Here is a 13,791-nt window from a genome sequence, read left to right as displayed (position 1 = left end):
TTTGCATTTGACCCAGTTGTTTACGCGTTCATTCGCATTTATACTGGAGGCAGGAGGAAGGAATGCTGTCTGTTGCCTGTAGGAGTGATTCCAGACTTTTGTATGGAAATATCTGTGGTGTGATGAAGAGGTTCAAACCTATGGACAGTATCTCTGTTACTCTGTGTGTGTGGTGGTGGTGGGAAGAGTCCACAGCATGACCCAAATAGCTGAGAGCTGCAAGACATGATTGCTAGTGATTTGCGATATTTTTGCATCCAAAACATCTCTCTGTTGTAGACCAGTAATCACTGGTTGTAGAATTTCCCTCTGGTTCAACATTCAAGCTGGCTGGTCCCCAACTCTGTGACTTCCCCTGGCTTCTGTTTTGATGCTGTGAACTCCTTCCTGTTTCCACGCCAGCTCTTGCACCCTATGAAGCTGACAGGACAAATAAGTTTTCTCTGTTTTGTAGAAATGGAAAGTGGATTCAAAGCCCAGGTTCACACTTCCAACAGGAAGAGCCAGTGGGGCAGGAAGAGCCCAAGAGGGGCAAAGGCTATTTGTGAACATGATCTTCAGACTCAGGGCCTTTGAGGTTGGCCCAAAGTCTCAAATTCCCTCTGTGTTGCATCTGTTTCTGAGGGCGTGAGGTCTGGTCCTCAGGGCTGGTGTGCTTGTTAATGATGATAATGTTTCATCAGCAGGTGGCAGCACCAACTGTATCATTTCTAAACACAAGGTGGATGAAAACCTGGATGGGCAGGGACCACTGGCCAAACCTAACCTGCTATATTTTGGGGATCATTTTACTGAAACATCCAAGCTCGACTGTTTGTTATTCAGACAGTTGCTTGTGGGCCATCAGCAGCAAGTTGGCATAAGCACAGGGGTCAGTAGAATGGGAACTGCTTAGTGCCTGGTCCTTTATGTCAAAGGTGGCCATCCTTTTGCATAGTGTACAGTAAGAGCAACCATAATCTTGTTTCTTGAATTGGAATCTTCACCTGAAATCATGAAAGTCCAAAGGATTTAAGGAAGAGATTTTTTCCTGAGAGATTTCCTCTGTAGAACTGTAATTTTTAAAAAATTTGTATTGATAATTACAAGTTTTTCACAGTTATATTTAAGGTACAGACAGAGTGAGAGTGAATTAGGGCCATTCCCATCACCAGTGTTGACTTCCTTCTGCCCTAGTTCCCAGCATGCATCTTGTGCCTCCATCCTTAGCCTCCTGGACTGTTAGTGTAACAGGTCCCTTTGGTGTATAGCTTGCTGTAATTTGGGTCTCTTGATTGTAGGTTGAGTATTTAGGTCTGGCCATTTTCTATTTCCCACTCAATGTTCATGAGACAACTGTAATTTTTTATTTTATTTTTATTAATATCTTTATTTAAACACTTTGATTACATACATGATTGTGTTTGGGTTTCAGTCATGTAAAGAACACCACCCATCACCAGTGCAACATTCCCATCACCAATGTCCCAAATCTCCCTCCTCCCCACCCCACCGCTGCCTGTACTCTAGACAGGTTTTCTGCTTCCCTCATTCATTCATATGGTTATAATAAGAACTGTAATATTTTAAAAGTACTCTTTGTTTATTCATTTGTTGTTTGGCCACACCTGGTGGCACTCAGGAGTAACTCCTGTCTTTGTGCTTAGAAATTACTCCAACCGGGGCCGGGCGGTGGCGCTAGAGGTAAGGTGTCTGCCTTGCCAGCGCTAGCCTAGGACGGACCGCGGTTCGATCCCCGGTGTCCCATATGGTCCCCCCAAGCCAGGAGCGACTTCTGAGCGCATAGCCAGGAGTAACCCCTGAGCGTCACCGGGTGGGGCCCAAAAACCAAAAAAAAAAAAAAAAAAAAAAAAAAAAGAAATTACTCCAACCAGGCTTCGGGGACCACATGTGCTGTTGGGACTTGACCCCGGGTTGGCCACATCCAAGGCAACACTTACCCACTGTGCTATCATTCTGGCCCCTAGAACTGTAATATTGATTGCTTTTATACTCTAGTGTCCCAAGACTATCCTAGCCCCAAATTTTCATCTCATCTCCCTAATTACCCTGGCAGTTGAAATCACTAGTGGCTTAATTGGAGCTCAATGCAAAGGGCACACGTGGATGATCTGTAAATCCTGCCACCTCTTTGCCTGGCACTGGGGCTGGGCTGAGGGGAATGATCAGCCTTTTCATCACTTATTCCAAAACCTGTTATTAGGTCATTTCCTCTTCAGCTTTCTTGACATCTAACTGCCATTCTTAACTTTCTCCTGAATAGATGTTACCAGTCCTTTGAAGCTGCATCGGACCGAGACGTTCCCTGCGTACCGATCAGAGCACTGACAGTGGCAGCTGAGATCCGTGACCCCAGGAGAGGCCATAGCTGGTTACCCCCAGTCCCTTGGGGACAGCAAAGAGGCCAAGAAGAAGAGTCCAGAAGAAAGAAACTCTGCAATACCTTCCCTATTTGTCCGTTTCTTTGTTCCTTCCTTTTCTTTTGAAAACAATCTTAGCAGACCCAAAATGTGTCCCTAGACACCCGCGTTTTCTTTCCCTTTCCAGCTGGACAGGAGTTGATGCCAGTGGTGGTGGGATTTTTTATTGTAGACCCTGTAGATTGTGTGTTCTCTGCACTACTCTGACTTTTCATTGGTGGATCCTTATGAATTTCCTTGAGTGTTTTGCGTGTTTGGATGTTGGTGCTGATAATAAAATGGTTCTTATTTATGTGTGTGTTTGCTTGGTCTTCTGTTATTCATGCCTGGGTTCTGGCTCTCTGTTTAATTGTTAAATTACTGCTTTCCCTCACTCTGACCTTGTATGTCAAAATTGACTTGTTAGGCTGGAACAATAGTACAGCAGGGAAGGGCATTGTCTTGCATGCAATGGACCCAGATTTGACCCCTGGCACCACAGATGGTTCTTGAAGCCCCCTGGGAGTACCACATTTTTATACTATAAGATGCACTCCCCCCACCCCAAGTGCGTCTTATGGAGCGAATGCCATCGGGAGCTGAAACCTGAGTACAGGGGAGGAGAGCATCTAAAAACTCTATGCTTCTTATGGTCAGGTGCATCTTTTTTTGTTTTGTTTTGTTTTGTTTTTTGGGTCACCACCCAGCAGTGCTCAGGGGTTACTCCTGGCTCTAGGCTCAGAAATCACCTCTGGCAGGCACAGGGGACCATAGGGGATGCTGGGATTCGAACCACCATCCTTCTGCATGAAAGGCAAACACCTTACCTCATGCTATCTCTCCGGCCCCCATGGTGCATCTTATAGAGAGAAAAATATGGTAATTCTTGAGTGCAGAGACAGTATGGACACAGGTTTGATCCCTGATATCCTATGGTTCCCTACGCCAGGGGTGAATTCTAAGCACAGGGAGTAATCCCTGAGCGCCACCTGGTATGGTCCACCCCCACCCCCCCAAATAAAAAAAAATGACTTGTCAAAGGCCCCTTGCTATTGGTTTTTGTAATCCCTCTTCTCCCCTCCCCCCCTTTTTTGACTTAAATTTTATTTGGAATACCTTCAGACACCACTTTAAAATAAAGAGGCCATCATAAGATCTTTAAGTTCTAGTAATTTGTTTTTCTCTATGTTTTTATGATTCCTTTTGAGCCAGGAATATGCTTCGGTCTGGTGTTTGATATATATTTAACCATCCAGACATTCCAGACCCTATGCTGGAACCCCGGGACACAGACATAAAAGGACCAAAGGTCTCAAGTGCAGAGGAGAGCAAAGGGTTGACGTGCTTTGAGCAAGGCTGGCTCTTGCCCTGGTCTTGAGGGAAGATATCCTGGCAAAGAGAATTGTCCCTCACTCTTGCTCACATGAGCAGTCAGGTGGGAACTGGCACTTGTGGATGCCAGAGTTTAGAGACACTCCAGAACTGCTTGAACAAGCAGGGATTCTATTGGTCTTGGTCAATGCTGGATTTGCAACAGATAGGACAGTGTCTGAGAACCACCACCAAGTACGTACATATGCTTGTGGGTCCTAGCAACAGTGACACAGGGAAGGTAAGAGAAATAGAGCATTATAAAATGATTTATAGGGGGCAAGAGAGATAGCACAGTGGGTAGGGTGTTTGCCTTGCATGTGGCCAACTTGGGTTCAATATCCAGAATCCCATATGATTCCTTGAGTCCCTCAAGAGTAATTCCTGACTGCAGAGCCAAGAGTAAGCTCTGAGCACCACTGGGTGTGGCCCCCCAAACAAATAAAAAAATAGAAGAAAGAACTTTTTTTTTTTAAAAGGGCATTTTATAAAGTTCTCCTATGTAAATATTAGCCAAAGCCTTGAATTGATATTTATGTTCTTTGTATACAGGACATCAACCAACAAAACTTCTAGGATCTAAAATGTTCCTTGCATGCCCCATCTTTTAGCTATAGTGAAATAGATAAAAGGAGGAACTGATTGAAGAGCACAGTTGGGGATGGGGCAGAGTGGTAGCACAGTGGTAGGGCAATTTGCCTTGCATGTGGCTGACCCAGGATGGACCCGGGTTCAATTCCCAGCATTCCATATGGTCCCCTGAGCCAGGAGTGATTTCTGAGTGCAGAGCCAGGAGTAACTCCTGAGTGCCGCTGGATGTGGCCCCCCAAAAACAAACAAAGGAACACATTTGCTCAGGGCTACTGACAGCTCCCAACTTAACTCCCTCATCAGTTTTTAAGGACTCATCTTGTGTTTGGGATTCTGGATGCAGATATTATTAAGGGTATAATTATGGACAGCTCACCGTCTTTCTAAATCTTTCTTTCCTAGCTGGTGATGTCCATTCCATATGAATCTCAGGTGTATGACATTTTACATATTATCCAGGTAAGAACCCCACATAGAGTGAAGTAAGGATTGTTTCACTCCTCTATGTAGTCTTTTAGATTCTAATTTTACTTGGAAGTTTTTACTTTTACCTTTGCTAAATCTGGCTAGTCTCGCTCTCAGATCTAAGTGCAGTGCCTGACATGTGGTTTAGAGTTAAATATAAACAGTTGCTAGATTACAGGGTAAAGTGCCCAAATTCCTCTCTGGGCAGAGAGACTTTTTCTGCCATCAGAGAAAAAGTTAACATTGACTTACACATTCTCAGTGCTAGGCTCTGGATGAATGAGGTCCTCCTTGGAACATTCCACCAGCATATATTATCCTGTATTTTTGGGGGGAGTGGAGGAAGGGTTTTTTTTTTTTTTTTTTGTAAACTGCAAGAAAGGACTAAAAAAAAGGTTTATTTTTATTCCTGCCACTTTTCTGAAAGTGCAGAATTTCCTCGAGATCAACCAGCATAGCTCAGAAGCCCTGTAATATCCCATATTTGCAGAAGGAAAATCTCCCTGGATTTAAGGTCTGCTGGGATGTCACAGGCACTGCTAGATTTTTCTCGGGAATTGAGTCATACAATGTCACAAGGAGAGTTGAGCCCAGTTCAGAATCAATTGGGGACTAGGGATTTAGAAGCCAGTGAGTGCTGACTGGCTGGAAGAGCTTCTGTTTTCTTTGCAGGTTCTGCTCTCAGTGAGACTGTTCATTCCCTCATGTGAGTTCCTGTATGTCTAACATACTTTGTTTGGCCACATGTACTATTTTCTGCTCATTTTCCCAACTCTCTCTGGCTCTTTGTTTTCTTCCTTAAAACCAGCTCTGAAGAGGCTTTGTTAATTCCCAGGGAGCCACCAACAGCTCTATGGGGATAAGTAAATAAAAGGAAATGGAACGAAGAAATAATTGTAATTTTAACGAAGTCAAATCTTCAGGGAAAATCCAACATGTAAAAAAAAAAAGTTGGTAAATGAGCATGTCAAGAAATTGTGTTAAATTCATCACAAGTTTATCACAAGTTAGGGCTTCTTTTTCATCAATATTTTATCAAAACCATTGTGATTTACAAAGTTCTTCATAGTTGGGTTTCAAACATGCAATATATCAGGGCCAATCCTACCACCAATGTCCATCTCCCTCCACCAAAAGATTTCTTTAAGGACTGTATTATTTTTTTTACATTTATTTTTCTTTACTTTATGGTAACATGACCGGCCAGTGTTACCCTTCTTGGTTTTGATGTACAAAATTACTACCCCACTCACCAGCAGTATCTTTAGGTCACTTTTTGCCCTTTCAAATTTATCTAAAGAACCTATTGACATAAGAATCATAAACATAATGACCTAAAAATAAAAGACCTGACTTCTCATGCTTTAACTTTTTGCAAAGTACTTTTCTTTGTGTTCTCTGTTAAAATGACACTACTTAATCCTTACATGACCACATGAAGTAATATAGTCATTGTTCCCATTTTAAAGATAGAGAAACCAAGGCTTAGGGAGAGTAAACAACTGACTTCTCTATCTTCTCATACCTGATACATAGACCAGCACTAATCATCAGTTTCAGTAGATCCTTCAAAACCTGTCAGTTCCAACCAGAACTGGCCAGTAGATACACACAGTTCAAAGGTCACTGTTGCATGAAATCTTAACATATTGACCAAAACTCCAGAACATGAAAAATCTCGATAATGTATCTAAGCCCTTACATTCCATTGGAACCAGCAAAGCTGGAACTCAATGAAAGGGCATTGATTGGCTGGGGGATTGGCCACAATGGAGGGATTGGAGGGAGGCTTCTTGACCTGTACTTGGTTTTCCCTTGCTGAGCTCCTTTGGACCTGGCTCTGGTTTTGGTTTGTGTGTTATGGAACCATCATGAAATAGCAGCAGCAGGTTGATCCTTTTCAGCTAGACTCCACTGGTAGTCCAGTCCAGTCCCTGTCCTTGTGTTACCTCTTAGCATGGTTGTCTCAGGGAGCATCAATCTGAGAAGATCAGCCTGTTCTGTTCCCTGTTATTTGAAGCCAGAGTTCACTCCGAGGATAAGAAATAGGTGTGAATGTGTTATTCGCTTGATCTACAAAAACATGTGTTTCCGGGCCAGCTACCCACCCACCTGCTCTTGATTTTAAGAGCCTCAGGCATGAGTCCTGTCTTTGTTGTTTGAGTTACACAGGGCATCACTAAGGGGTTACTCCTGGCTCTGCACTCAGAAATAGCTCCTGGCAGGCTTTGGGGACCATCTGGGATACTTGAAATTGAACCTGGGTTTGTCTCGGGTTGGCTGAGTGCAAGGCAAATGCCCTACTGCCAAGCTATTGCTTCGGCTCCATGGGTCCTGTCAAAATTGGCAGCAATCTAAACTCTAGGAGGGAAATGGTGATTTAAAATGATTGTGCTTTTTGTTTTTCTCCTCTAATCCTAACCCATGTAGTGAACTTGTAAAGAGCAATTCTTTTAAAGGTGGGCTAAAATTGTACCTAGTGCAGACTGAAACTCAAAAGCAGAGGTTCAAACTTACTTCACCTATTGCCCCCTTTTCCAAAAAAAAAAAAAAATTTAAAAAGTCACTTTGTACCATTCCTTTCAATCTACTTTTGAAAAGGGACCCTAATTACTGGAGACTTTTGACACCCCCTCATTTTTGTGGCACCCTGGGTTATTTGTGTCTCATCACCTTTGCTCTCTACTTGCCTGAGTTTATAAGAGATGGCGGAGCTTCAGTGGGTTCAAGCTCAGTGGAGCTCTGAGTCCCATCAGCGTGATTGGGTTTTCAATGCAATATGGGGCCAGATTCCCCTGGAAGAAAACTGAACTATCAGGAAAGAGTCCAGCAGAGGAGACAGGGCACCTGCAGGGACCACACAGCATTTTTTTGTTGTTGTTTAAACAGGGCAATAAAAATTATTTTTTTAATGGGGGGTGATAACACCCAGCAGCTCTCAGGGGTTATTCCTGACTCAGAAATCACTCCTAGCAGGCTTGGGGACCATATAAGATGCTGGAAATTGAACCCAGCTTTGTTCTGGTTTGGCCGCATGCAGGGCAAATGCCATACCACTGTGCTATTGCTCCAACCCCTAAAAATAATTTCTAATTATTTAAACATCTTGGTTATAAGGTTGTTTGTAATACAGTTTTTTTTTTCAGTTACAAATTTGTTCATGATTGGGCTGGAGCAATAGCGAAGTGATAGGGCATTTACCTTGCATGCTGTCAACCAGGGATGAGCCTGGGTTTGATTCCTGATATCCCATATGATCCTTTGAGCCTGCTGGAGTGATTTCTGAGCACAGAGCCAGGAATAACCCCTGAGCGCCACCAGGTATAGCCCAAAAACCAAAATCAAAAACAAAACAAAACAACAAGCCCCCAAAACAAAACACCCACAACAAATTTGTTTATGATTGATTTTCAGTCATACAATGCCCAACACCCAATACCGATGCAATTTCCCAACACCAATGTCCCCAGTTCCCCAGTTCCCTGCCTGCCTTTGGAGCAGACATTTTTCTTCTCTCTCTCTCTCTCTCTCTCTCTCTCTCTCTCTCTCTCTCTCTCTCTCTCTCTCTCTGTATATATACATATATAAATTCCTATATGTATATAATTTTATGTATATAAATTCCTATATATCATTCTATATGTATATAAATTCCGTTTTCCTTTTAGAAACTATGGTTTGCTATATTGTTTTTTAAGTTTTTTTAAATGTTTAAAATAATATATTTATTTAAGTACCAGGATTACAAACATGTTTGTAGTTGGGTTTCAGTTATGAAAAGGAACCCCCCCTTAGATTTGCAATATTGTTACTGACAGGGTATTTTATCTATTATTTTACCTCCTTTCAGTACCCACTTCTTGTCCAGAATGATCATTTCCAACTCTCATTGTCATAGTGGTCCCTTCTCTGCCCTAGTTGCATTACCCCTCTATTTGCCACACTGCATTCCTAGCCAAGACACTTCTCGGAGTCCACAAAAAATACTGGGGTGCTTTGGGTGTTCCGTGGAAGCTCTTGGCTAAAGGATCATGCCCAGTGCTCCGATTCACTGCCGAATTTCCCATTGTGCTAGTCACTTCAGAGGAGACTTTGTTTGGCCTTCTTTTTTTTCTGAGATGCTCGAAGCACTCAGGCACTTGCATTGTTCTTTGGGGGCCAAGAATGAGCCAGCCTGATGTTGTTGCACAGGCTGTGTGTGGGATGCATGAATGAGGGGGGCCCAGGGCTCAGCTACTACTGGAATTAGCAACACATAGTCCCCCAGGCAGTGAGCAGGAACTCTGGCACCTTCTTGTGGCAGACACAAACACAGCGTGCAGCCCAGGAGAGCAACTGCTGTGGGGCCTCTCTGGTTCTAATACTCGGCTGTTGACATCTTGAAATTCTTCACATTTTATCTTACCTCTGGACTTACAATCCAGCATCTGGACCATCATGCAGAGAGACTCAGGAACATCTGCCGAGACCAGCAGGACTGGGGGAATTGTCTCACCTACACAAGATGGCAAGCTCTGAAGAGGGCAGACTGGCCTGCCTTAAAGCCTGCTAGAATGAGGGTAATGTAACTTATTTACAATCATATTTACAAAAAAAAAACAGCATTCACATAAACAAATTTGTCCATCCTCAGGAGGATTTCAAGAAACTCAGGCCTAGGGGCTAGAGTGATAGCAGAAGGGAGAGCATTTGCCTTGCATATGGCTGACCCAGCTTTGATCCCTGGGATCTTCTATGGTCCACTGTGTCATACAATGATTGGAGTGATTCCTGAGCATCTTTAGGTTGGCCCAAAAGCTGAAAACAAAACAAAACAAAGCAAAAAGAATCAGAGGTGTACATGATGGGGAAAGGTGAGCATATATGGGAAGTGGACAGGAAATGGTAGATTCACATCATGACAAGTGTACTAGGGAGAGCATTGGGGAGGGAAGGTGACACCTAGGCGGGCTCTATCTTCCAGTTTCACTGATCAGGACCATTGAGCCAGGGCCTGAGGACTTAACGGCACAAAGGTCTCTTTCAGGCTTGTCTTCTCCCACCAGAGAGGGAGACCAAGACTTCCAAAGCCACAGACCAGCTGAGCTTTCTATGCACCGATGAGTCCTCTCAGTTTGAGGAGGGTGAGAAAGGGCACAAAGAGGCAGAAGACAGATTGTTCTGCAACAGGCCAACCCAGCAGAGGAGGGTCCTTCGTGTTTCAGGATGGAGTCTCCACTCCCTCAAATCACAGAACCCCAGAGGACCTGATGTGTGTGGGTGTTCTGTGAGACATAGTGACAAGATGAGGTGACAGCCATCAGGGACCTCCTCCTACCATTCTCCCCATCTCAGCAACTTTCAAACTAAGAGGTGGAACCAGAATGAGTTTGGTTGTTTTGTTTTCTATTTGGATTTCTATCTTACCGGAACACCCAGTGATGCTCAGGGGTTAGTTCTAACCCTGCACTCATAAATTACTCCTGGCAGACTCAGGAGACAAGATGGGATATCAGGATTCAACGTGGATTTATGGCATCGTCAAGGTCCTGATCTTCCTATGTTTTTCCAAAGAAACTTTTTATTCTTACAGTTCTATCCCCTACAAAATGAGCTTAAGGTGCAGAAAGGATTAAGGATAAGAAACCCCCGTGTTCTGATTCTGTGGTCAGCTCTCCCTTCTAGCACTTCCTTCCTAGCAGTAAGCCTGTGCCAGTTTCATGATAACATGTAAATCCAGAGAACAAATAAAATGTCAAGTTTTCTGAGTATTCACACAGTTCGTGTGCATGTAGGCATTCAGAACACACCAGATACAGCCTTGTGCTGATTATTTTCATCCAGAGAACAAATAAAATGTCAAGTTTTCTGAGTATTCACACAGTTCGTGTGCATGTAGGCATTCAGAACACACCAGATACAGCCTTGTGCTGATTATTTTCATTTGTGTGAAAGAGGTTTCTGGGCTGATGCAAAATTTCCTTGGATGTTGCCCAGCAGACAGGAGTGAGGAAGATTCATCTGGGGCTCTTTTGTCATGTCCCAGGCTGACAAAGATGGAAGCACTTGGCCAAGTTTGAATCTGGAAATCTTTATTAACTGCAGGCAACTGCATTATACCCCAGTCGCAGAGGTCAATGTGCAGCTTAGATCACAGTTTTTCCATAGTTTTGTTGACAGAGTGGAAGACATCTTCCTAGAGCAGACGCATACAATAGATAGGCAGTTTTTTTAAACAACAAACAAACAAGAACATGGCGGTCTGTGGACAAGATGGTTGCCCTTGAGCCAAGTCTGGACTTGTTTTACTTAAATTTGTTCTGTCAAGGGTAGATGAGAGAGTGGAGAGAGGGATGGAGCAAGGGCATCACTTTGCATTTGGTCAGGGTCGCCCCTCCAGTCCCACCTTTTGAAAGGTGGCTCAGCACTTTTCCCTTTGAAGTTGGGCTCATTGTGAGGCTGTTGCAAAAGGCATTGAGGAAAGAGATGGCCAGCGGACAGACACTGCTGAGAGGAAGGCCAGCAGGTGGGCACTAAGGTCTAGGCTTCAGCTCATGTTTTCTGTCTCTTTACTACTTCCCTATGTGACTCTCACCCAGACCTGCTGCTTCTCTCAAACCAGGCCATGGAGGCATTTAATAATTCATCTCTGGGCCAGGCAAGCGCTGCTTCTTTCCCCTACCCCTACCCTCTGCCTATTTAAAGCAAATGCCTGAGTGGGTCACAGTGACTGCACAGAGCACAAGACTGGAGAATGATTTTCCTCACCACTGAATTCCTTTTCACAGCCAACCCGACCCTCAGAACAAAAAAACAGGAGTATTTGGTTATCAAAGGAAGCTGGAGGTGGGGTGGGGTTGGGCACACATTGACACCCCTTGGGCTGTCATGTAAATTTCCAGCCAGAGGCCTAGAAGTTTCTTTGAAAATAAAGATCATAGTGCAGCCTAGAGCACTATAGAGAGGGCATATGATAGCTCTGTGATTTACTCAGTGGTGAAAGAAAAGAGAAAAGAACAATAAAAAGATCTCAGCTCTGAAGGCATAAAAGCCCAGCGTCTAATTCCGGGCCTCTGTTTGCCTGGAGGAGACATTCTTAATAGTAGAAGGTCTGGCCTTGCAGGATTTTCCTCAGGGCCTTCCAGAGATGCTGGAGAGGCTGCCTGGGAAAAAAAAAAAGTTGAGTCCAGAAGTGAATTTCCAGTGCTGTTGAATCAAACCTTTTTCTTTCTTTCTTTCCTCTCTTTCTCTTTCTTTCTTTCTTTCTTTCTTTCTTTCTTTCTTTCTTTCTTTCTTTCTTTCTTTCTTTCTTTCTTTCTTTCTTTCTTTTCTTTCTTCTTTCTTTCTTTCTTTCTTCTTCTTTCTTTCTTTCTTTCTTTCTTTCTTTCTTTCTTTCTTTCTTTCTTTTTTCTTTCTTCTTTCTTCTTTCTTTCTTTCTTTCTTTCTATCTTTCTTTCTTTCTTCTTTCTTCTTTCTTTCTTCTTTCTTCTTTCTTTCTTTCTTTCTTTCTTCTTTCTCTTTCCTTTCTTTTCTTTCTCTTTCTTTCTATCCATCTTTCTTTCTTTCTTTCTTTCTTTCTTTTCTTTTCTTTCTTCTTTCTTTCTTATTTTTAAAATTTTATTGAGTCCATTGTGAATGAAAAGTCGTTCATAGTTGTATTTCAGGTATATAGGGGCAAGACTTACTAGCTTCTTATTCAAAAGTTGAAAAGGCCAGTTGGGAAGTTTGTGTCTTGGAGGATGCCATTTTGTTGGGGGTGGGGTGGGGTGGGGGGCAATTCTTGGGTTCATGGGAGTCTCCCTGATCTTGAAAGGCTTGGGAATGTCTACAGTGTTCTGGCTCTTCCACAAGCATGTGGGCACTCTGAAGTCACCAGAAACAGTGGCTTCTGACAGCTGCTGTTGATACAAGAGTGGTAACTGAGGACCTGTGTTGGCCGATGGTTCTCATGCTCTTCACTATTTTCCAAAGTGAAAAGTCTGTGTAATGATGCTCAGAATTAGAGTTAGAAAATTTATTTGGAAGTAGAATGTAAGGAACTCCCTTAAAGGGAAGAACATGGTCTAGGACTAATATGGCTTGTTTTTTAGATTTTTTTTTTTAAATAGGAAAACAGGGTTTTTGTGTTCTTTGTCAAGTGACAGAATGTTTCTGAGAATTAGGCATGATGCAGAAGGTTGTGGTTTAAGTCTTTTGGCTTCTTAATTTGATCATTTGTTTTAAGTATTGCCCATTACCTTTTAGCTTCTGGCCTAAGCTCTGGAGCAGACTTTCATGTTCTTGGTAAATGGGTAACTTCTCAGGAAGAGGCCAAAATTTTGTGGGAATGTTAAACGTGTGGAATGGAGACAGTTAAGGTGGAGATGGAAGAGGAAACAGAAGCTTCCCCACTGATTATGCTAATTTTTATATCAGCATATTACGCTAATTTGCTGCCGGTGTTCCAGAGGACACTAAAGGAAATAGAGGCTCTTCTAGAGTGTGAGGGGCTTTGGGTGTAATACAGGAACAGTTACTGGGCCTCTGTATTGGCCCACAGTTCACAAGTTCTTAAAACTTTCAAGAATATTGAATATTGCGTAACAAAGAAGCTCAGACTAGAGTTAAAAAGATGAAAAAGTCTACCAAAATATAAGAAACTCATCAACCAGAGAGAGAAATTAACCTTAAGAGTAAGTGAACTATAGCTCATTTGGGGGGTGTTTCATAGTAAAACGGAGTCTTCAGTTTACCTGTCAAATGACAAGAATATTCTAGAAAATGTGATGATTTTTCCAGAACAATTTGGCTACTTTAGAACTTGTTAGGTTATCTATTTGGCCTTTTGCCAAAAACTAATTGCCTTTGTAGGCTGCTCTAAAAGAGCAAGTAAGAACCAGAAAATATCCAGAGCTAGCTGGAAGGCAGATCACTACAGATACTCTCTCACCAATCAAAGGACAGCAACAATCTCTTCCTGTGCACACCAAAAGGACAGGGATAGTCC

General features: G+C 42.9%; 1 protein-coding gene across 1 annotated transcript in view; it reads left to right on the top strand.

Moving 5' to 3' along the window:
* DOK5 (docking protein 5) overlaps positions 1-2,712 on the top strand; it is a 147,790-nt gene extending 145,078 nt beyond the window's left edge. The window contains exon 8 of the mRNA XM_049776275.1: positions 2,264-2,712. Within this exon, the coding sequence (XP_049632232.1) occupies positions 2,264-2,328 (65 nt within the window). The 3' untranslated portion in view covers positions 2,329-2,712. The remainder of the gene's footprint in view (positions 1-2,263) is intronic.
* Positions 2,713-13,791: the final 11,079 nt, after the last annotated feature.

This window comes from Suncus etruscus, chromosome 7, assembly GCF_024139225.1.
Source record: "Suncus etruscus isolate mSunEtr1 chromosome 7, mSunEtr1.pri.cur, whole genome shotgun sequence".
NCBI lineage: Eukaryota > Metazoa > Chordata > Mammalia > Eulipotyphla > Soricidae > Suncus > Suncus etruscus.
Note: the sequence above shows the minus strand (reverse complement) of the source record. Positions and strands in the feature narration are given on the sequence as shown.